A 21,029-nucleotide genomic window follows, 5' to 3' on the forward strand; every position below is an offset into this window, starting at 1 on the left:
ATATAAAAAAAGTTAAAGTAAAATTAAAGTTACGTTTAATAAAAAAGCCGATTAATATATTAATAAATATAATTTTAATATAATAAAAAGTTATTTAAAATAATTAAAAATTTACGTAAAAATATATTTAAATCGTATTAATAAATTTTAAGTTAAAATATAAAAGTAATGGTAAAAAAATAAACGAATAAATATAAATAAATTAATTAATAATAACTTTAAAATTATTATAACCGTTATAAAATATGACTGTTATAAAGTGATTTATTTTACTTAAGTTAAATATTTAAGTTATAATTTAAAGATTATCATTTAAACCCCGAAGCTTTATAATTCGTTGCTAGGTATAAATACGCTAATAGTTTAACAGGTAAGTGAGATATCTTGCAGCTTAAGGAAGGCATAGTTACGGGCTAAAGATAACCCTCACACGGCAAATGAGCCTTCTTCTATTGTGCTCCCACGGCCGTCTCCCCCGCATTTCATGCACGTTGGAGTTTTTCCCGTCCCCGTCGTGTCACCGTTAACGTTCCTACATCTCTATAAAATATATATATAGCACTTTATCTATAGACAGTATAATTATACTAATCTAGACGCATTGGATTACTTACTCTCATCTTGACCATGGAAGAACAAGTAGACGTACTAATATGTGGTGGCGGTTCCGCCGGTCTATGTGCCGGAGTCTGGCTCGCCCGCTGCGGTATCCGTTTCCAGGTCCTAGAACAACGGGACGGCCCGCTGGAAAGAGGGCAGGCCGATGGAGTTCAGTGCCGAACGACGGAAATATTCGAGAGCTTCGGACTTTCCGATACTCTTCTTAATGAAGCCTACCATTCCTCCGAGGTGGCATTCTGGGCTCCAGAAGATGGTGGCACTGATATCAGGCGCACACGTTATGCTGCCGATAGGTTGTCCCGTGTAAGCCATCTACCTCACGTTCTCCTCGGCCAGGCCAGGATGAACGAATTGCTCACGAACGAGATGGAGAGTGCGGCAGGAGGGACGTGCGTCGAGTATGGCTGCGAGGTCTTGAGCGTAGAGGTTGATAGCGAGAATGCGCAGGATCCCGATGCATATTGTGTTACTGTGGCAGTATTAAAGGATGGGACGGAACGGAAATACCGTACGAAATATGTTCTAGTAAGACATCATCCCTTTCTGCTATGCAGGCAATTGTGTCATCATTGGCGTTTCTTATAGCCCCTAACGCACATGCCAGGGCAGCGACGGAGCTCACAGCGCTATTCGAAAATCACTTGGCTTTAAAATGGTTGGCGATACGAGCGATTCCGTCTGGGGAGTGATGGATACTTACCCCCGGACGAACTTCCCCGATATCCGCAAGAAGGCTATAATTCAGTCGGCAGCAGGTAACCTGATCATCATACCTCGAGAAGGAGACCTGCTAGTTCGCTTCTACATAGAGCTGAAGGATTCAATTGCAAAAGACGTCACGCTAGAAGAGCTTCACGAAAAGCTCCGGCTAATCCTTCGCCCGTACGATCTAGAGGTAGCCGAAACAGCATGGTGGTCTGCCTATTCTATCGGCCAACGCCTTGCCGACCGCTTCCACAAAGACTACCGCGTCTTCCTCGGCGGCGACGCCTGCCACACCCACTCTCCTAAAGCGGGACAGGGGATGAACGTCAGTTTACAAGATGGCTATAACATCGGTTGGAAGTTAGCGGCTGTCATCCGAGGACAAGCTACGCCGGAGTTACTTGAGACGTACGTCTCAGAGCGACAGAAGACTGCTGCTGAACTGATCGAGTTTGATCGAACATGGTCCAAGCTCTTCTCGACTTCATATCGTAAGGAGCACGGTATTACACCAGAACAGTTCCACGATAAGTTCCTCTTGTCCGCTCGGCACACCGCGGGCCAGGCTGTCAATTACAACGACTCTTTAATAGTTTCTTCGAAGACTAGTGAAGCTTCCTTGGCCACGGGCTTAACCGTCGGGATGAGACTCCCGAGTGTTCCAGTAATCCGCTTCAGCGATGCTCGCGTAATGCAACTGGTCCGATTCTTACCGTCCCAATCCTGGTGGCATGTATTAGTGTTTCCTGGTGATATACGCGATTCTCAAGCTCTAACAAGATTGCAAAACGTTCGTATATGCCCCTATTCAACATTGCCGTTAGTTAGTAAGGCAAGTACTCACTAATGTGTATAGTTTTCATCCGGCCTACAGAAGATTGTCGATGCCTTCACGCCGCCCGATGTCGACGGCGATGCAGTCATCAACCCTATACTTATATTCTCGTCGGGACGTACAGAAGTTGAACCAGACCAGATCCCTCCTGTTTTCACACCCATCGTAAGCAAATGGAAGATGAAGTGTAAGCGAACAACTCCGTCTATATTCTACTTACCAAACTATCAGGTACTAATACACGCGTAGCGCTCACTAAAGTCTTCTCCGACGATGATGGATACAACTCGCCGTCCGGTCACGCGTATGAAACGTATGGGATAGATCCTAACCGAGGCGCGGTAGTCATCGTTCGACCAGATCACTGTAAGTGGTAATTATTCTCATCCATTCAATTTTATCATGAGTGCTCAATCTCGACTACCTAGATATATCCAAGATCTGCTCGTTAGAAAGCATCGACGCCATAATGTCATTTTTCGACGGGTTTATGAAACGGAAAGCAGTTTGACTTAGGAAAATACCTGCATCCATACTTCGTCGAGAATCTCCTCAACCCTTCGCTAGACCTGTAGGTAATTGCATACATAGGACCCTCATCCCTAGGTAGTCAGTATAGCGCCTTGTACAGCTAGGTATCCAGTACCAACAGATCGTATGTAGATCAGGGGTTGACTTGAGCAGCTATGACTTCGGCCCGGGTAGCTCAAAGAACCCATCTAAGAATTGAGCAAGAGATCCGCTATCTGGACCAAGCCTCTTTAATCCAGACGTACCCTCCTTTCTGATGGCCTTTTTCCAGTTTCCGATGTCCTCTTCTTCCTTCTGACCCTCCTGTAGTGTAGAATCATTGTGTTCAATCTCATCCCCTGGTATGTCCCACATCTCTTCAATTATCTCCTCGAGCACCCTAACACCCCAAACCCAATCCTTAAGTAGGGCTAATTCCTCTTTCATCAGTTCTGTCTCTTGCAGTCCAACGTCTCGGTTTTTCTTCAAGGTCCAACGGTGTATATTGTGCCGAAACTCAAAACCGCTCAGAGATTCAGGCTTGCTATGGCCAGCCCTATGCTTGATCATTATGCGTACTGTTTTATGAATATCCAATCCGCACTTCTCGAGGCCCGCTAGTTTCGGTGGCGTTTTCTTATCGGAATTTGCTTGCTCCAAGTTCTTTTGCTCCGGCTGGCACGAGCATCGAAATTGTCGTGGATGATTTGCCATTTTCATGAGTAACTGTCTTCGATTCCCTTTGAAAAAGAGTCGCAAGGTCAGGTAGTTGGGTAAATGCCATAGACAAGACGTTTCGCTAACATTCCCTGGCAGCTTTTAGTGGCTTTTTCCCAGAAAAAAGTCTTCCCGCGAAGTGCTACATACCTTTGGAGACCATTTGGTTCGATAAGCCGAAGTCTACCTTTTTCCATGGAGTGAGCAGTCTTTGTATCCCTTGAACTTTCTTCTCAGGGATAAATATTCCTTCCAAAATACGATAGTCAAACCGGGCGCTAGAAGCCTCTTTAATCTTTGCAACCATCCAGAACAAGGATATCGTAGAGAGTCCGGCGTCCTTGCTGCCTCCTATATCGCTATGGCTTCCTAGAAATGCACATTGTTGTACGTTTTGGTTATTATCCTTATTTGCATAGGTTCTTCTATGCTCCCATACCACTGGCCGAAAAGCCCATCTTTTCTCATGAAGGGATATGGCAACAAACGCATTTTTGACCTTCTTTGGTACTATTGTTGTCTCGCGAATTAGACGGTTGCTGCTTCTGAATGGTGACCAAATCAATGAATTGACAGGGTCCCATTCGGCAAGCACTTGAATTTTGACGTCTGTGAAGAACAGATGGTTGAGGTCAAGCTTCTTGCTCTCAAGTGCCTCTTTGTCATCTCTTAGCCAGAGATCGTAGAATACGCCTACGAATCCCAGCCCTCTTCGAAGAAGCAGGCCGACTTCGCTGATAAAGTGAGCCAAGCATCGCATCGCGAAAGCACCGCGTGAGTATCCAACAAGAATGATATCATCCCTTAGAGATGGACTGTAGTTATTGCTAATAAAGCAATACGCATTTAATATAGTGCTGCTGAACCCTGACTGAGAATTAGCGACTTGAAAACTACCTAATTCATGAAGGGGGGCTTCGTCTCATACATACCTTTTCCAGTGACTGCAGCAAAAATGCCGTCTAAGTGTAGTGCCGAATGACTCCCTATACCACTTGAATAGTAGACAAGCTGCGGGACTCCTCCCACCGTGCCACTATCAATGGGGTCATCGCCAATTCGGTGTACGCTCCTGGCAAGCCTTGCAACGTTGGATTGGGGTGCAATGTATTTGCCGGCTGCGTCTTGTAGTGTCCCATCACAGCACACGAACAGCCGTTTCTTACTCCTCCTCTCTGCAATATGATTTACGAACTTTTGAGGGTCGTCTAGTTCCATATTATCTAGGTCCTTTAGGCCTGGACACAGTCCCCTATCTTTCTCCGACTCGATCAATTCTTTCCATTTTTCTAGCAGCTTCCTCTCTGCTGCATGCCTCTTCCTTTCCTCCTCTGCCATTGCCTTCTCCATCATTTTTGAACCTGGCAACTCTGCACCTTCAGTGCACGTAGATGATGAAGGGTTAAGAGCATCAGGGGTTTCGGTCTCGTCGGGGGGGCCGGAGGGCTCGGAGCCAGAGCATGTCGTACCCATGCCCGTAAATCTTAGGAGAGTATATCTGAATCTTAGAATTAGACCAAGTCCTAATACTAATACTCTAGAAAGTTCAAAAAAGAGCCATGGAAAGAAACATCTAGCTTCTTTGGGGAACATGATCCTTGAATCTTTTATCATTGTTTCTACCTAATATTATCAAACGAGAAACTACCTAAGGTAATAACACAACGCCAGATATACCAGGTCTTGCTAACAGGGCGAAATAATTTACCAGCCCCGGAATGTGTTGTACCTACACAACCCAATCCCGGTAATCCATGTGTACCAGTAATACATACGAGTTATTTTATTCTATACATCTTATTCGAGTTGGTGGGTTGGGGTCGCAGGTATTAAATGGGCAATCGGGTACGAATTCGTTGAGCCGGGGGCGCATTATAAAGAGTGATAACTGACAGATCTAGAATAGCCAATAAATTCCTTGGGGAAGAGTAGTCGAGGTTTGGAATGGACATTAACATAGTGGCAACGGCTGAACGCAGCCTGCTTTAAAACCACGTCAACTTGGTCTGCATACATCCCAGATACTACCCCTGGGTGACTTGTCAATCAATAAAATAGTTCAAGTTTAACTCCTAATGGCGCCGTTGACTTTTCCCTTGCCGCTCGAACCATATCGAAACCCCTTAGAAGAATCTGTAATCTCGCCTTCTTACGTCATTTCGAGGCATCCAATCCTAGCCTCGTCTCTTCTCTTCTTCCGGAAACACTACGTACGTACCTGGCAAAAGACTCCAACGCCACAACCATGGCATCAACGACAAAGCTGTATCCTATCCAACAAATCACATCAAGAGCTTCCTTTCATAATATAATTGCCATCCACGGAACAATTAATTATATTCCGTACCTGTATATACCGTAAACATCTATCAACACGTAGTCCAAGAGGACTAATCACCCCTTTTATTTTTATTTCCACGGCTCCCCAACCCCTGAACTCCCCAACACGAACATTAACGCCGGCATGATACCATGCGATAACGCAATCAACCAATCACACCTAAGAATTAACCTCCGCAAACCACGTCCTCAACAGCCCCGCCAGCGCGCCAGGGAGATCTTCGAGGTTATGCACGATGAGATAGTACTGGAACGGGAACGTGTCGAGGTAGTACTCGGTACGGATCTCGTCGTTACCCATGAATCGGACCTTCTTGAGATTGACGACGCTCTGCTTGTCTTTGTCTTTGCCAGACGCAGTGTCGTCCATAATAATAAACACAATCATGATGCGCTCCTCCATAGCCTCGCGCAGCAGCACGCGGATGTGCTCATGAGCCGCTGACGGTGTCAGTCCGTCCGATAGGATGAGCGCTAATTGCCACAGATCCTCGGAGCCGCGGCTAGTGCTTTGGAGGCGTGCGAGCCTGAAGCGCTCGATTGTCTGCTTAACGAGGAGTTCGATGTTTGTGTAGTCTTGTTGGAATGTGAACTTCTGCAGCACCTTGGCGCCGGCGTCGTGGGAAGCAAACGGCTCGGTAAATTCGTGAGCCATAAAAGTATTTGCGCCAAAGCCTAGAACGCCAATCTGGCCCACTTCTAGCATAGTAAGAGCCCGTGAGACCATGACGAGGGACTCAAGAGCTAGTTCGCCAGAGCTAGACTCGCCCATACTCTTGCTGTCGTCGACACAGAGTAAGATCTGGTAAGAGCGTTTGGTCGGGATAGCTCTGCGCATCCAAATCTTGTCCCTCTTGTAGCTAGAAGCGATGTAAGGAATGATACGCTTGATATTAAGACGCTTTCCAGTTCGGTAAGATCCAGATAATTTTGTCGATTGAGATGGAGTTAGAATAAGACGTAATTGAGAAGTCAGAGATAGCGACAGTGGGTGAGTTTTGCTTTGGAATGAGGTCCATTGCTGCACGGTCTCGTCAAAGTCTCTTAGATCCAAGCTTGGCTCTGATAGATGAGTTATCGACAACTGTGTAGAAGTCTCTTCGATCTCTTCCTCCACTTCCTCTAAAGGCTCCTCTCCGTTCGTTGGAGGTGTCGTATCTCGATTATAAGTACCTTGGTGAGTTGACACTCCGCTAGGTCTCTCTTCCTTCTGCGTATCTTGCTGGTCTTGCTGGTTCTGGGGCTCCGAAATATCCATCTTATCCGCGTCCGCATCATTCGTCTCAACTTCATCTTCAGGAATAATTCGACTGTCTGCAGGTTGCTCATCCTCATCAATTGCCATCGATTCGTCAATCTGCTGCTTTTGCTCCTCATTCGAGGTGCCCATTGCTTGAGTATCTGCAGCAGACTCGTCGTTTTGGATGTGTTGGAACTCTCGAATTGTTGACTCCGGTTCAGCATCCGTCGATTGTTCTTGTGGCTCTTGTTCCTGGGCTTCTTTGATATCTTGCTGCTGCCTGTGCCACTTCTCCAGAGCATCACCAAGTGCCTTGAATGGTTGACGAGTCGATGAATCCTTAGTATCATCAAGCTCTGTCTGATCCGTCTGAGAAGGTTGCTCCTGAGTTTTCGAGACGCTTCCCTTCTTACCAGCTGATGCATCCTGGTCTGCTGCATTCTCGCCCATTTTCCCATCCTCTCGCTGGGCAGCATTGCTTTCGGCATTATCAGCCTCTTCGGTCTGGTTTGGATCCAGGTCTTGTCCGCCGCCCTTCACGTCACTTGGCGCAGTGTCCTCGTTGGCTGCATTAGCTTCGTCGTTAGACGGCAACTGGGCCGTTTCCTGTTCTTCTGTCTGGGGATCCGGTTCCTCTGCTTGTTCGTCTTCTTGGATCCTAGCCTCTTCATCCTCGTCCGCGTTCTCGTCCATTTCTTCATTATCATTACCAGCGTCTGGAGGCGCCATCTCCATCTCCACATCCTCGTTTGTCTCGCTTTCCTGGTCGCTCATCTGCTTGTCCTTTTGCTCTTCCTGGTCCACGTCCGAGAGTTTATCTAGATCATCGTCACTTATTGAGGACATTGAATCGTCATCATTCCCGTCGATGTTCATGTCGTCAGGCAATGCCAAGGTATCCTGCTCTTGGACGTTTTGGTCCTGCATATTCGTTTCATCCTGTTGCTGGACATCTTCGTCCTCTTCCGCGGCAGGATTCTCATCAGGATTTTCATCGCCTTGGCTGCCATCTTCCTCTTCATCAACTTCCTGGGTATCGGGCTGTGCTTCCGCAGCGACTTGTTCGTCCTTCTTCTTCTGTCCTTTCGTGTTTTCTCCTTGCTGGTCCTTCTCTGCATCGTCCTCATTCTCCCCATCCCACATCTTCTCGTCGACGGCAGAGGGATCTAGATCATCTACTTCACCGGCTTCCTCATCCATCTCATCGCCACTTTCATCTTCATCGCCAGAGTTGGATTCCTTTTCATCGTCGTCACCGCCGTCTACGCTTTCGACGTCGCCTTGGAGCTCCTGGTCAGCCATATCAACAGCATCCTTTTCATCCTCCATCTCCTGCTTGGATTCTTGATTTTTCTCTTGTGCCAATTCGGATAGGTCTTCGTCGGGCTGGATATCCTTGCTGATATCTTCAGCGCCCTCACCTTCCCCGAGACCTGTTCCGCTTTCGAGCTCCCCAGTCTCTCCGGACTTTTCCTCCGACTTCTCTTGAGGAGTGCAGAAACCTTGGGAGGCAAGCTGAGTAAAACTCTTGCTTAATTTGTAGCCAAGCTTGCAAGTGTTTCTATGGACACGCGCGAATGACCCAATCGTCTGGTTGCAAGCAACTTGATATTGGTCTACGATCGGTACCACGACTGCCATCAGGGCTGTTGAGATTTGGTTAACGGAAGAGTCAGCCAAGTTGACCTGAGCGAAAAGCTTTAGAAGCTCTGTCATGCTTCTTTCGACCTTGTCCATACGTAGAACTTTCAGGGAATCGGTCATAACCTCGCCGTACTTTATCAACCATCCGGCTTCCTCTTGCGAAGCAGGCAACTTGACCATTGTCTTATTGAGCTGCTCAATGGTGACAAGAATGCTATCGCAAAGGTTCTTAGAAGCATCAAGAATGACTTCGATTTGTTTGGTTTCCAGAATCGAGGTGGATATCGACTGCTCATCCACAGCAGTCCATAGCTTGATTTGCTCCAATAAGAACGCTAATACCGGCCATCGTCGACACCCGTCATCCAACTCATCCCGGAATTGATTAAGCGATGAACGGATCTTGGCTTCTAATTGAGACCTTTCAAGCGAGGTAAGATCGTTAGGCAATATAGGCAGTGCTTTCCATTCGGAAGACCAATTAGTGAATTCAGTCAACCTGCCATCAAGCTGTCGGAGAAGCTCCTTATGGTCCAAGTTCCCAAACTTTGCGTGTAGCTCGATAAGATGTCTCCCCACTTTGATAATTTGGACGAGCCAAGCACACGCTCTCTCGTAATCAGCAGACAGCGACCCGGCTTTGATTTTATTGCCTCCCCGCAAAGTGCTAACGGAGCGGATATATTTCGAAGAGGAGGTCAGTGCGCCATGGTGCTTCAGTGCTTTTGCCAATCCACGTCTTTGATTCAGCGTGACATGAAGTATACCTTCAAGGAATCCGATGCTCCTGTCTACTTCTGCCGTGGTCAGGTCATCCGAGTGTTCATTATATGCGCGTCGGACCTTAGGTGCGAGGTCAAGCATCTTGTGGAAGTAGTAATCAGTGCTCTTGAATTCCTGAAAGGCCTGTGAATCAAGCGTGTCTGATGTGGCAAGCACTGTAGAAAGCGCGTCTTGTTGAGAGAGAACATCAGTACTGAGATTATACTGGATTCCCATCTGCCTAGCTTCCTTTAGAGTCTCCGCAAACAGTTTCCGTTTACGCGACTTCAAATGCTTAACCAATGCCTTGTTCTCTTCGGTGAGAGTGCTAGGGGTCTCTTTTCGAAGCTCAGCGGCTGATTCCTCGAGATTGGATAGGAAAGAGTTAATAGCTTCGCCAGCATCCAAAGCAGACTCTGGAATGCGGCTCAGCCTACTCATGATGTCTGTTGTCCTTTGGGTATTCGCTAACCGCCGGTACTCATCTCTCCAGCTAGGAATGCCTTCAGAGCACAACTTAATTGCAGATTTGTCAATCGGCATAATTTCCGTTTCAATCTCAGTTGTGGCGGCCTCGTCGAGTACCTCGTCTGGTAGACCACCGTCAATAATCGGCTTCATAGGTTGGCCGAGGATTTCTCTGAACTTCTTCACAATCCTAAAAAGTTTATGGTGTGACTTCCGTGCGCTTTCTCGTAGTGCGACGATATTAGTATCCTTCCAGCTGGCTAAAAGGAGAACGTCTTTCATCTGCTTCTCGAGGGGGCTCCTGCCAGCACGTATTAAGTCGTCTACGGCCTTTTTATACCGGGAGTGAAAGCTAATAAAATTATGGAGGCCATCTTGAATGATTGACATCGATGGGTAATCCGAAGTGATCAGTTCCACTTGTTTGTAAAGTTGCTTTAGGAGGCCGAGGCGACTAGCGAACTGTCCGACAGGCGCCGAGGAGAAATACGTCTCTAATTCCTTCAACAAGCCAGAGACATGTTGCGAAATATCCTTTCCATCCTGAGCTAGGGTCAACGGCGCGGCGATGATGGCTTGGTAAGCGATGAACCACCAGGAACTGGCATCCTCTTCGCTCTTCTTAACTTCCATGTCGAACAGTTTTCCCCATGTCGAGAGTTCCAGGCGGCGCCAACTAACAAGTAAGTCCGTTAATCTGTTATATAACGGTAACACGCCATATGTTTTGCTTGCCCAACCGCCAAACTGCCATTCGTATACGAAGGCATGCAACTGCTCAACTTTTGGTATTGTGCTAGCGAGAGGGTCCGAATGTCCAAGCTGCAAGATTTTATCGCAAGATAATACAACATCGATCAGTGGCTGCAGGTGACCAATTTCGTCGACTTGCCGAAGTTGCTGGAATCGGGCGCGGATTTCATTAACCAACCCAACAAGTTTCCTTGTCTCAGCAAGGTTCCGGTCTGTGTAGAAGTTGTATTCAGCTGAGCTAGCGTTAGAACCTATCTCTTGCAGCTTCTCATCCAGGGACAAGAGCACGACCGGAAGCAAATTCCGATCTTCTATCGAAGGATCAATGTCTGCCGATATTTTCCGGGCGAAATTCTTGTTCAGGCTGATTATGCTTTCGGCAGCTTCTTGGGGTGTGAGGAAGATTTCTTTATGCAATTGTGATAGTCTGATAGCCAGTGCGCGAGCGTCGCCGATTTTAGGGGCATCCCTCTGTTCAGATTCGTTGTCTTCATCAAAGCTCGGGAACAGCTCATCGAACGCTTCTTGTTCTGCTGCCTCTTCCTCGCTAAAGCCACCTCGATAGCGATACCAGCTTTTCTTCGATTCCTCAGCTTTCTTATCAGCATCAAGCTTCAGGGCCCACTGATCATATAACGAGTGAATTGCCTGAAAGGTTCCCTGTTTGACTCTTTCAAGTCCACTCGAGCCCTCCACAGCAACTATCATGCGAGTATAGAAGAGAAACTCTAAGCTCTGAGATGGATTTGGTTGTATAACTGAGGCGTCCGGTTTTCCACCAAGGAGAGGAGCAAGTTTGAGTAATGTTTTGGACGGATGATTGCTGCTAGAAACCTCCGGTCCTGCCTGTCGTCCCAAGTACAAGCCGATCTCCAGACAATGAATCATATTTATAACAGGGGATACTATGTCTTCGTATGCACGGTATCTCTCGTGTTTCAAGCGGTCTGCTATCCTTGATATATTTTCTCGGATGACATCGAGCTGTTGCGTGGCAGAACCTGAACCCGAGCAGTGCTGTAAAACAAGTACGCTAAGATCGGTTTTGAGTACCACCTTCAGCAGATTATTGAATTCTGTCTGAACATTGGCAAGCTGGTGGTCCGCAGGGCGATAGACAGCTTGGACCGAAGTAGGAGGTGGCCCGACTGCGGCAATTTCTTCTTCCAGGAGTTCGCATCTTAAATTTGTAGACTGGCCCGTCTGGAACTTTTCGAATTGTCGTATCAGCTCAAGTTCATAGTTCAAGGCCTGCAAGCGGTATTGGTAGCCTTCAAGCCCTAGAACTGATTTTAGCTGGGGATCGTATGCCTTGTCGGGGACGAAGAGTTTAATCAGAGCTACAGAAAATTGGACCCATGCGTTTGCAAGATGAGCACGCCTTGTGTGTCTAGATCCGCTTCTAGACGCAACTAGGAATGCAAGAGAGGGAACAAGATGACGCTTGTCAATCTTGGAATACTTATCTTGGCTAGTCAGCATCACATTCGGAACAAACTGATCTATGTTGAAGAATAGTTTGTTTTCTTGCCCTCCAATTGCGAAGAAATTAGATACGTCCAAAGCTTCAGGTGTGTTCAGAGCCGAGCTAAATTCGGTAACCAGAGCGGGATTATAGATGGCCAGCACATCGGCCATAAGATGCCAGAGTACTTCACTAAGCTTGCCGAGACGGTCAGCAGTGATCGCTTCCGCATCTTTACAGACTTGTTTTGCTAAAATTGGCAGCTCCGCTTCGAGTGAAGCCAAAGAACCAAGACCTGCTGAATCGACGGTCTCAAGTTTTGATATGATTCGAGCTGATAAGACATCATCCCAGTGCTGCTGCTCAATATTGTCGCTAGCGAGGCTTTCAATTGACAACATGAGCTTCGACGTAGTAGAAGCACTGGCGGTGCGCATTTGCGTGACAAGAGGGAGGCTAGATAATAAGATCATATCCCCTGAAGCTTGTGGAAGGTCTGTCCGGCATGACATGCTATCGAGTAGGGTGATCTGCCTCATGGTTTCAAATTCGGCAGCCATGAATGGAGATGTCACTGTACCGTCGTCGCCTAGTTTGCTAACCAATTGGTCAATTTCAGTCGTCAGTGTTCCCAAGAGTTCTTCCACCTTTGGTTGCCCCAGCCTGATGAGTTGGTATACTTTAACAAAAGACCCCATTATGTTAGCAAGATCCGGCAACCTAGTAGTAGACTTCCATTTAACCGAGTCAAATTGCGCGGCCAGTCGTTCCATGCGGCGAATGTTGTCTAGAAGTAATTCGTCCTTGATCGGAATAGGCCGCAATCCCTCCCAGAGAATTTCCATACTCAAGCCCGTAGACAGGGTAAACCCAGAAACGAAGCAGTCGTTTATCATCTTAAGGATATATGAGGCCAGTTCACGTGTCCTGTTATCCGCACCATGGGAGATGTAACCGGACAGCATATCGGAGAAGAGGCTCAGATAAGCTTGGAACCCTGCTTCAGTAAAGCGTGGTGCAGTAAGGAACTTGACTGCTATCCACCAATTGTTCATAATATCCCGACAGAAGTACGCCCGGTCCTAATACCATTAGCGGATGTATAACAAACAATTTAGCAGATTAATACTTACTCTCCAAGAATTGGTATTAAACATATTAGCATGCATAAAACTGCAAAGGCCATTCAGGATATTATTAAGGAACCCATATGCTCCTACAGTTGAATCCTTTGAAGCAGCGGCCACACTGTGAGCAATACATGACCTCTGAAGACGATTCAATTCGGACACCCGGAAGCCCTTGCCGTTGGGATTCTCTAAAGACAGTCGCCTCCTAGCTTCGGCAATGTCCACATAGCGGTCATAGCATGCTGCTAACCAGAATGGAAGCTGAGGAAAGTCACCTTGAAGACATGAAACAATCGTTGAATTTTGTAGCGGGTAGAGCGGCTGCATATCTTCAAAACTAGGAGCGATAGTCTGAGCCAACGGGGCATATAATTGGCGGATCGTAGTAAGAATATGAACCATGACTTCGGAATCAAGAAACGGGCCTATCGTCTGCTTAGCACTATTAAAGTCTAACTGCGCACCTCTAAAACGACGTTCTGCAATCTCTTTTCGTTGTACCAGTGGCATCGCCCGCGGCTGCCAATCGAATGGCGTATACTTCTTCAGCAAGGGCAAGTCGTCGAAGGATAACGCATCTACAGCCACATCGAATATAGACGAGTTATTTTCAATGTCGAATGACAGCGCCGCAGATTGCAATTCATATCTCTTCAGGCTCGACTCCACCTCGGCGACACGACTCCTCCAGAAGGGCGCGGCTGAGTTGTGAGGTTCAATATAAATCTCGATAGCACGATTCCTCATTGCCCGTGAGAGTTCTCCATAGCGAGGATCGACAGTCAAAAACACTCTGAAATCAGGATGAGGCTCAATAATCCTCGGTTCGCCATTTGGACCACAGTGTTCGTTGATAATCAGATTACCACCTGGTTCGAGTAAGGAATTCAATCGGTCGAGAACAGAAGCGCTGCAGAGGTTCGCATTGTCAAGAACCAACCAATCCCCATTTTGAAGAGCTTTGACGATGATGCCGTCTAGCCATTCAAACTTAGGGTTTGAAATACTTATAGAACGCTGGAGGGTCTCGCGCACATTTGAGAGCGTTATTGCCAAATCCGAATTTTCCGGGATTTGAGCTAAGAGGTTTCCAATGCGGTCCAGCAGTGATTGAGGGACTCCGGCCTGGCTTGTCAAGGAGCCAAGAACGTTCAATAAGTCAACCGCTGACCCGAGCGTGCCTTCGACCAGCGTGCTCGCAGTCGAGATTTGTAAAGCTTCCCGCAGTTCTCGTAACGCAGCATTGATATCGCGCACAGGGTCGGATTGCTCAAAGCCTCCAACAAGATCCATAGCATCTATATCGGCGTTCATCGGAAATGTGACAAGCGACTTTCCACACGAAGCGGCAACATGCTGCAAGAGCATCGATTTTCCACTTCCTGAGGGTCCGACAAGAATACAGGGAATATTCTGGTTAATGCATATTAAAAGAGATTCTATCTCCATGAGCCGGGGGACAACATCCATGCTGGGAAATTGCGACGGCTGTAGGAGCTTGTTCCGCCGCACCAACGCGAGCCCAACTTGAAGTAAGGACGAATTCATGTTATGATATAATTGATGACTTTTTGGGGGCGCCTCGAATGTTTCCGCAAAAAGCTTGTCTACCTCCAGCCTGTCCCTTTCTGTTCGGAAACGTTGTCGGATTGCAATATTTAAGAAGTCGTCGACCTTCCCGGTACTCAGTAAAGGATCTGATGAGGTAAGTAAGTGCAGCCATCGCAGAGTATCACGAAGGTTGAACTCCCAGGGACTACCCTGGGATCCGAAAGCCTTCTCGACCAAGATGCGTGTCTCGAGATTGGATATAAAATTAATCATTTTGCGAACCGTCTCGGGAGCCACTTTAGGAAAGTTGTGCTCAGCAATAAGCAGAAGATCCTCTTCGCTGAATACATCCGCATATACCACAATGAAACGGTTGACAAAGGAACTAGGCAGTCCTTTTCTTCCTCCACCTTGGTGGTGTGGATTTTGAGCTGCGAAGAGACGAAAGTCAGGGTGCTTCTTGAATACTTGGTCAAGCTCGGAGACATAAACCTCTCCTCGATGATCAAGGCACGCATTGAGACCTTCAAGAACGGATTGAGAAGCCAGATTCATCTCATCCAGTAGTACCCACTCTCCGTTCTGCATAGCGCGAAGAAACGGTGCATCTCTCCATGCGAAGTGACCAGCCTCGGCTCCCTCAACAGGAACATCAGTTCCGAATAGATCCATTAAGTCAGTTTGGTCAGACAGATTAATTCTTGTTAAAGGCCGGCCGCACGCTCGTGCAAGAGCGCTAACCAGTGTCGTTTTTCCTACACCCGGACTACCCTCCAGAAGAATAGGTTTTTGAACTTGAAGGGCGCGAATGATTCTCATTGCGTTGAGCTTAGTAGTAGGGGCATGTAAGGCGAACCCTGCTTCAAAATTCTCATTGGCTACACGATTAATAGAAAAGTCGCCAATCCGCAGTTCTTCAGGTCTCACGGTAAGTTCAAGGGGTGCCCTATATATCGTGGTTGCATCACAACCAAGAAGCTCGCTCAACTTGTCCAAACATTTTTGTCGCTGCGTGTCCATACTCTTAGGGTCTATCGCGATCAAGGCAGACGGGTTCGCACCCAGGGTATCAATGAAAACCGTCGCCGCTCCATGGACTACCGACGCTTCTGCATTTATAGCAGTGCTCTCGTTGACGAATTTGACCCAGACCAGGATATCTCTTATTGAAAACGCGGTTGAAGCCGTAGATCGGAAGTTCTGTCCAAACCAGTAAGAGAATTCGACGATGACCCTAGCAGCCGGCTGAAACTCAGGTTTGAGCTTCGAAGACACGATATGCAGTACATCTTCGTTCCCTGACAGAGGAGGCACCCATATTTCAGTAAATCGGTTCCTTAACGCTGGCGAAAGTTCTTTCTTGCCAAAATCACCACCAGGATTCATGGTTGCCAGGAACTGGAAGCCGTCAGAAGCCTTAATAAACGAATCATCGATCCCCTTTTCGGCAAGGAGCAATGTACGCTGAGGCTCGAGGACAGAGTTCAGTCGCTCCAGGACGGAATCATCCGCCAACGATATTTCATCAAGAAGGAAAAATTGGCCATCCCGCATGGCATGGACTAGACTTCCATCTGCCCATTCAAAGAGAGCTTTGCTCTTGATTTCGTTATCCGAGATTCTCCGCCGCAAATCCACGGGTATCCTCGACAGGGTCGAATTATCAAGAGCGTGATACTTCTCTAACAAGACCTCCACGCTGCCTTCTACCACTTGCCCAAGCTCCTGTAGAACTGTAACGAGGTCTTGAGTTAATACATCTATAACAGCGCCCCGGTTCCTGATTGGTCGTTGGGATCCGATGAGGTCGCCCGTTTCCGTGTTTTGGTGCGCATTGACTATGTGCAATTCCTTGCCAAGGGACTCGGCAAGGAGTTGGCAGACAGTAGTTTTACCACAACCAGTCTCTCCGACAAGTAGTACTGGCTCGTTATTACGAAGCGCGCTTGCAACCAGTACATATAAACGGCGCATAGCGTGGGTCCAGACAACGCCCTGGCCATTATTTGGAGGCTGCACTCTCAAATACGGCGATCTGTGGATATCATAGAGCTGTTCTTGGTCGATCTTGACTTTAAAAACTGTCTCGATGACTTTCTTAACGGCCACTCTCTCTTCCTCGTTCCGTACACGCTCGGCAAGGAGCATAAATCCATTAGCCGCGATTTCCTCTCGAGTCTCAGCTCCCCTTAGAGCCCATCTGAATAGATCTCTCAATGTCGCAAAACTATCCTTGTTCTCAAATAGACGGCTCGTCTGCCGCAATCTTGAGAGCTCCTTATACACATTGACAATCCTCTTGCAATCAGAAGGCGCAGTGTATAAACTGCGCTTCTGTAGAATAATCTCGAGCTCGTCTTCAGGAATGTCATCGAAATGGAGTTCGAGGAATCTGTTCCGAAAAGCTCGAGAAAGCACCTTTCGGCCTCCGTATAAGCCAGGCGGGTTCTGAGTTGCAAACAACATAAAATTTTCATGCGGCCGGACAACTTCCTGCGTCTCAGGAATAAGCAGTTCGCGATTATCGTCAAGGAGACGATTTAGCGCCTCTAGAACATCAGTAGGCGCGAGATTGAGTTCGTCAAGTACAATCCAGTGTCCTTGTCGGAGAGCTTGTACCAGTAAACCTTCTTGAAACCGTAGCTTTCCTTCGGCGTCAGAGATATAAGTTCCGAGGTACTCCTGAAGATCCGTATGTTCGTGATTATTGATTCGCACGAACTTGTTGCCGCTGAAATTTGCAAGGTACTCGATCATACTGGTCTTGCCTGCTGACGTAGGACCCTGGATGAGAATAGGGAAACGCCTAGTTGAAGTAGCCCTCACCAAGTTTAAGAGGTTGCGCTCAATGTAAGGCGTGATGATATAGTCAGTTCGTTCAATAGGAGTCTCTTCTCCTCGAAGTAGCCAATACTGTCGGTCCTTATTCCTGTTCACAAACTTGACGTATTGTTTTCCATCGTCAGGGTATCTTGGCGGCTGCGAGAGTAACGACCTAGCGCCACCGTATCTATCGAGGAGATGGTGGTGGATCAATGGCACGAGCGTCTCTTCGGATGCTCTATCCAACAATGTGAGGAAACCCATGGAGAACCCCTCATATAAAGCTCGTCGAAGACCATAAAACGGAGCGACATCATTCACGTAACTCAAGACACGAGTGAGCGTTCGCAAACTGAAGTGAGGTACTTCATTAGCGCCGTCAACCAAACGTTTCTCCTCCGCGCGCGTCTTGGTGTTGAGATATAATCTGGCAATATCGTCGGCGGCCTGGTCATCTTTGACGCTCTTCCCGCTCAGATAAGCCTTGATGATTGTTAGAAGGTCCTTTAGGTCCTTGTCTGGGCTGCCGACGTAAAATTCCGTGAAGCGTGATCTCAGTCCAGGGGGGAGGTCACGCTTACCAATATCTGTGGCCGGGTTCATGGCTCCGAATATACGAAAGTCCGGATGCGCTTTAACACGCTCTATGTCGCCAGTTTCCGATAACAGGATTGACGGCTCATCATTGGGCCCAGAAGCAAGTAGATCAGCTATGCTCTCCAGCGTATCGGGCGATGCGAGGTTGATTTCGTCCAGCAAAACCCAATCTCCATTTCTTACGGCCTTGACAATATTACCCTCCACGAATGAAAAAGCGAAACTGCCTGAGCCTCCCGAGATTTGGATATCGAACTGTGCCAGACTCCGAGAAAACGCCTCCCAACGTGGCCTCAGGTCGAGTAACGACTGCAATCTCGACTCCACTTTACGTCTCTTGACAACAGGTTGTCCATCGGAATCACCACTGTTGGAGGCATTGGCTTGGGTCTGTAGCTGGCTCACGATCTTATTAAACATAGCTGGTGCTTCCCGCCACAGCTTCGATACCTTTGTCCACTGGCCTTTCGCAGCGCACTTGCCGATCTGTTCCAGATATTTCTGGTTCTTCGACGCGGAGATCCCCGTCGAAGCAAATAAGTCCTCGAATTCTTCTTTCAATGGTACGGCAAGGCTTCGGGCGTTTACCGGTTTAAAGCCACCTAAGAGGTCCCCAACTTCGCTTTGCTGGGACAGATTCACAGCCACAAGCTTATGGCCAAGAGATTCGGCCAATTGCTGGATAACTGTCGTCTTTCCAATACCGGTCTCACCTACGAGAAGCACGGGTTCGCGCAATTTGACAGCCATCGATATTTGTTCGAGTAGCCTCCTGGAGTGACTGGTGCTCGCAAAGGGTTTTCTTGACTTGACCACTCTATTAGCGTGTTTTTTTCTAGTCAACATGACTCTTCCGACTTTAAAACTACTAGGGCTTTCCTCCATCTGCGGTACGTGAACTTTAAGGTAGTGTTCTGTAAGCTGCTGCGAAAGGTGCATCTCCTCGGCAATGCAGCTAACAAGAGCAGCTCTTGCTTCCGGCTTGGAGAGGTTACCGCAGAAGCAGTCGACCGCGTCCATGAACATCCAGTCTCTCGTGGTCTCGCTTATAGGTTCGTCGCCAAGCTTGCAGCCTGAAGCTACGAGGGTTTCGTTAAGGCGGCGGCACCATTTCAAGACATCCCTAGGCGTGACGGAACGCTCTACTATGCTCCGCCCGGAGTTGCTCACATGTGGGAGACTGGATAGATGGCAAAGACGCCTATAGACTGACATAATCATCGGAGTATATTTGTGTAGTAGATGGTAACTTCCAACGATGATATACTCCAGCTCGACTGGCGGAGGCATCTTTACACCGGACAGATTCCAAAATCGCTGACCTAGTATACTGGGGAGATTCTCCTGCCCATTCATTCCTCGTGTCGTCCGAACGGTCGCAAACAGTCGAAAACTGCTCGGAGCCTCTACCGTCTCACCACGACTGGGAATAAGCAACTTGCCATGTTCCACCAAGGGTAGCAGAGTACTCATAACCTCATTCGGCGCTCTATCCAAATCCTCAATTAGAACCCAGCGCCCCTCGCGAACAGCTGTTGTGAGGACACCCGGTCTCCACGAAAAGGAACCAGGCTTGGAGCCTGTGGAGTATAGGCCAATGAGCATTTTAGCATCTGTCTGTTCATTCAGGTGCAATGTTACCATGCTCGACTCCATCTTAAGTTCACGGGCAAGCTCATGCACTATAGACGTCTTCCCAGATCCGGGTAATCCATGCAAAAGTATCGGCCCCAATCGCTGGAGGTTCTGTGCGAGGTTTTGCAGGTTAGTTAAGGTCGTGGGAGTTTGTACCAACCTAGACATTGCACGAGACGGGCCGTTCGGTCGAGGGAGGATCGTCGTGTTATACTGAATAACTATGTCGCCGAGTGCCTGGGGGTGGAACTTCTCTCCTTTATAGTTTCCAAGTTCGGCACGTATCTTGTGTCGAGATTTATCCCATTCTTCTGCTCGTCGACGCTCAACTAACGAGAGAAAGGTGTAGTCAACTTGGACTCCGTCGAAATCTCCAACTAGAGACTCTTCATGTTTAATATACTGGCGGATGAGCACCTCCAAGTTAAAGTCGGAAGCACTAAGCTGACAACAGAACACTCTAATAGCAAGATACCTGACGGAGGCTTGGCCGTGCTTAAATAGATCCTGTATTCTAGAAGGCGGAACTAATCGACTGAAGGTTTTCTTGTCAAAATTCAAGAGTCTCCAGAAGGCAAGTAAAATCCGTTGTAAGTCATGTATAGCAAAGTTCTCGGTAGGTCGCGTGTTGAGTGAGTTGATTCCGAAGGTGTGTAGTTCAGAATCGAGTCTATATGAGGTTTCCCCAATATACCGTTCCAAGAAAACAGATAGGTATGGCGCAAACGGGAGGATTCTTGCAAAAGCTGCGATAATAGCATCTTCTTGTCCTTGATCCCTTGGTCTTATCAGCCATCTTGCGCATATCTCGGATATTTCACTCTCAAAATGGGTAAATATAAGTCCAGTAAATTCAGGAATCAGTGCCGCCGTAGCTATAGCATCGAGAAAATGTGCAGGGGTGAGACCATCGCGAATTATTTCCAATAAATCGGGCGGTAACTGGGCTAGCAACTCTTTATGAGATAAGAGCTGCGCCCTCTGTGCGCTTACATCAACAGTCGGCATGGCTGCTGTAAAAATGCCGAAATCGTGTTGCGCGTTGTAAATCGATTATTCGTTTTCGTAAGATTTCAATTCATCTTTGCATGCCGCGAATAAAGTCAATTAAGATAAGGCTTAGTTATCGTAACTTTTTTCTGCCGCTATTCCAAAAATTAGAAATTTAGGCGGTGAATAACCCGGAACGGAGCTGTTTGGCACCGCCACTAACGTAGTAGCGGGGGGCCCGCC

General features: G+C 47.6%; 3 protein-coding genes across 3 annotated transcripts; 1 reads left to right on the plus strand and 2 right to left on the minus strand.

Annotated features, from left to right (window-relative positions):
* Positions 1-424: 424 nt before the first annotated feature.
* F5Y00DRAFT_274558 (FAD binding domain-containing protein) lies at positions 425-2,672 on the plus strand (the record flags this gene model as incomplete). The annotated part of the gene is made up of 5 exons (XM_048013379.1): positions 425-1,146; positions 1,226-2,116; positions 2,183-2,348; positions 2,411-2,527; positions 2,590-2,672. Exons 1-5 carry the CDS (start codon positions 628-630, stop codon positions 2,670-2,672), a joined length of 1,776 nt encoding a protein of 591 aa, XP_047867557.1. The 5' UTR covers positions 425-627.
* A 173-nt stretch (positions 2,673-2,845) lies between these two features.
* On the minus strand, positions 2,846-4,861 carry F5Y00DRAFT_259118 (uncharacterized protein; the record flags this gene model as incomplete). Its single annotated transcript, XM_048010818.1, has 3 exons — positions 2,846-3,480; positions 3,539-4,255; positions 4,321-4,861. 3 exons carry the CDS (start codon positions 4,859-4,861, stop codon positions 2,846-2,848), a joined length of 1,893 nt encoding a protein of 630 aa, XP_047867558.1.
* A 1,027-nt stretch (positions 4,862-5,888) lies between these two features.
* F5Y00DRAFT_259119 (midasin) lies at positions 5,889-20,804 on the minus strand (the record flags this gene model as incomplete). Its single annotated transcript, XM_048010819.1, has 2 exons — positions 5,889-13,142; positions 13,194-20,804. 2 exons carry the CDS (start codon positions 20,802-20,804, stop codon positions 5,889-5,891), a joined length of 14,865 nt encoding a protein of 4,954 aa, XP_047867559.1.
* Between the last annotated feature and the right edge of the window lie 225 nt (positions 20,805-21,029).

The sequence above is a fragment of the Daldinia vernicosa genome (assembly GCF_022497035.1).
Source record: "Daldinia vernicosa strain CBS 139.73 unplaced genomic scaffold F5Y00scaffold_9, whole genome shotgun sequence".
NCBI lineage: Eukaryota > Fungi > Ascomycota > Sordariomycetes > Xylariales > Hypoxylaceae > Daldinia > Daldinia vernicosa.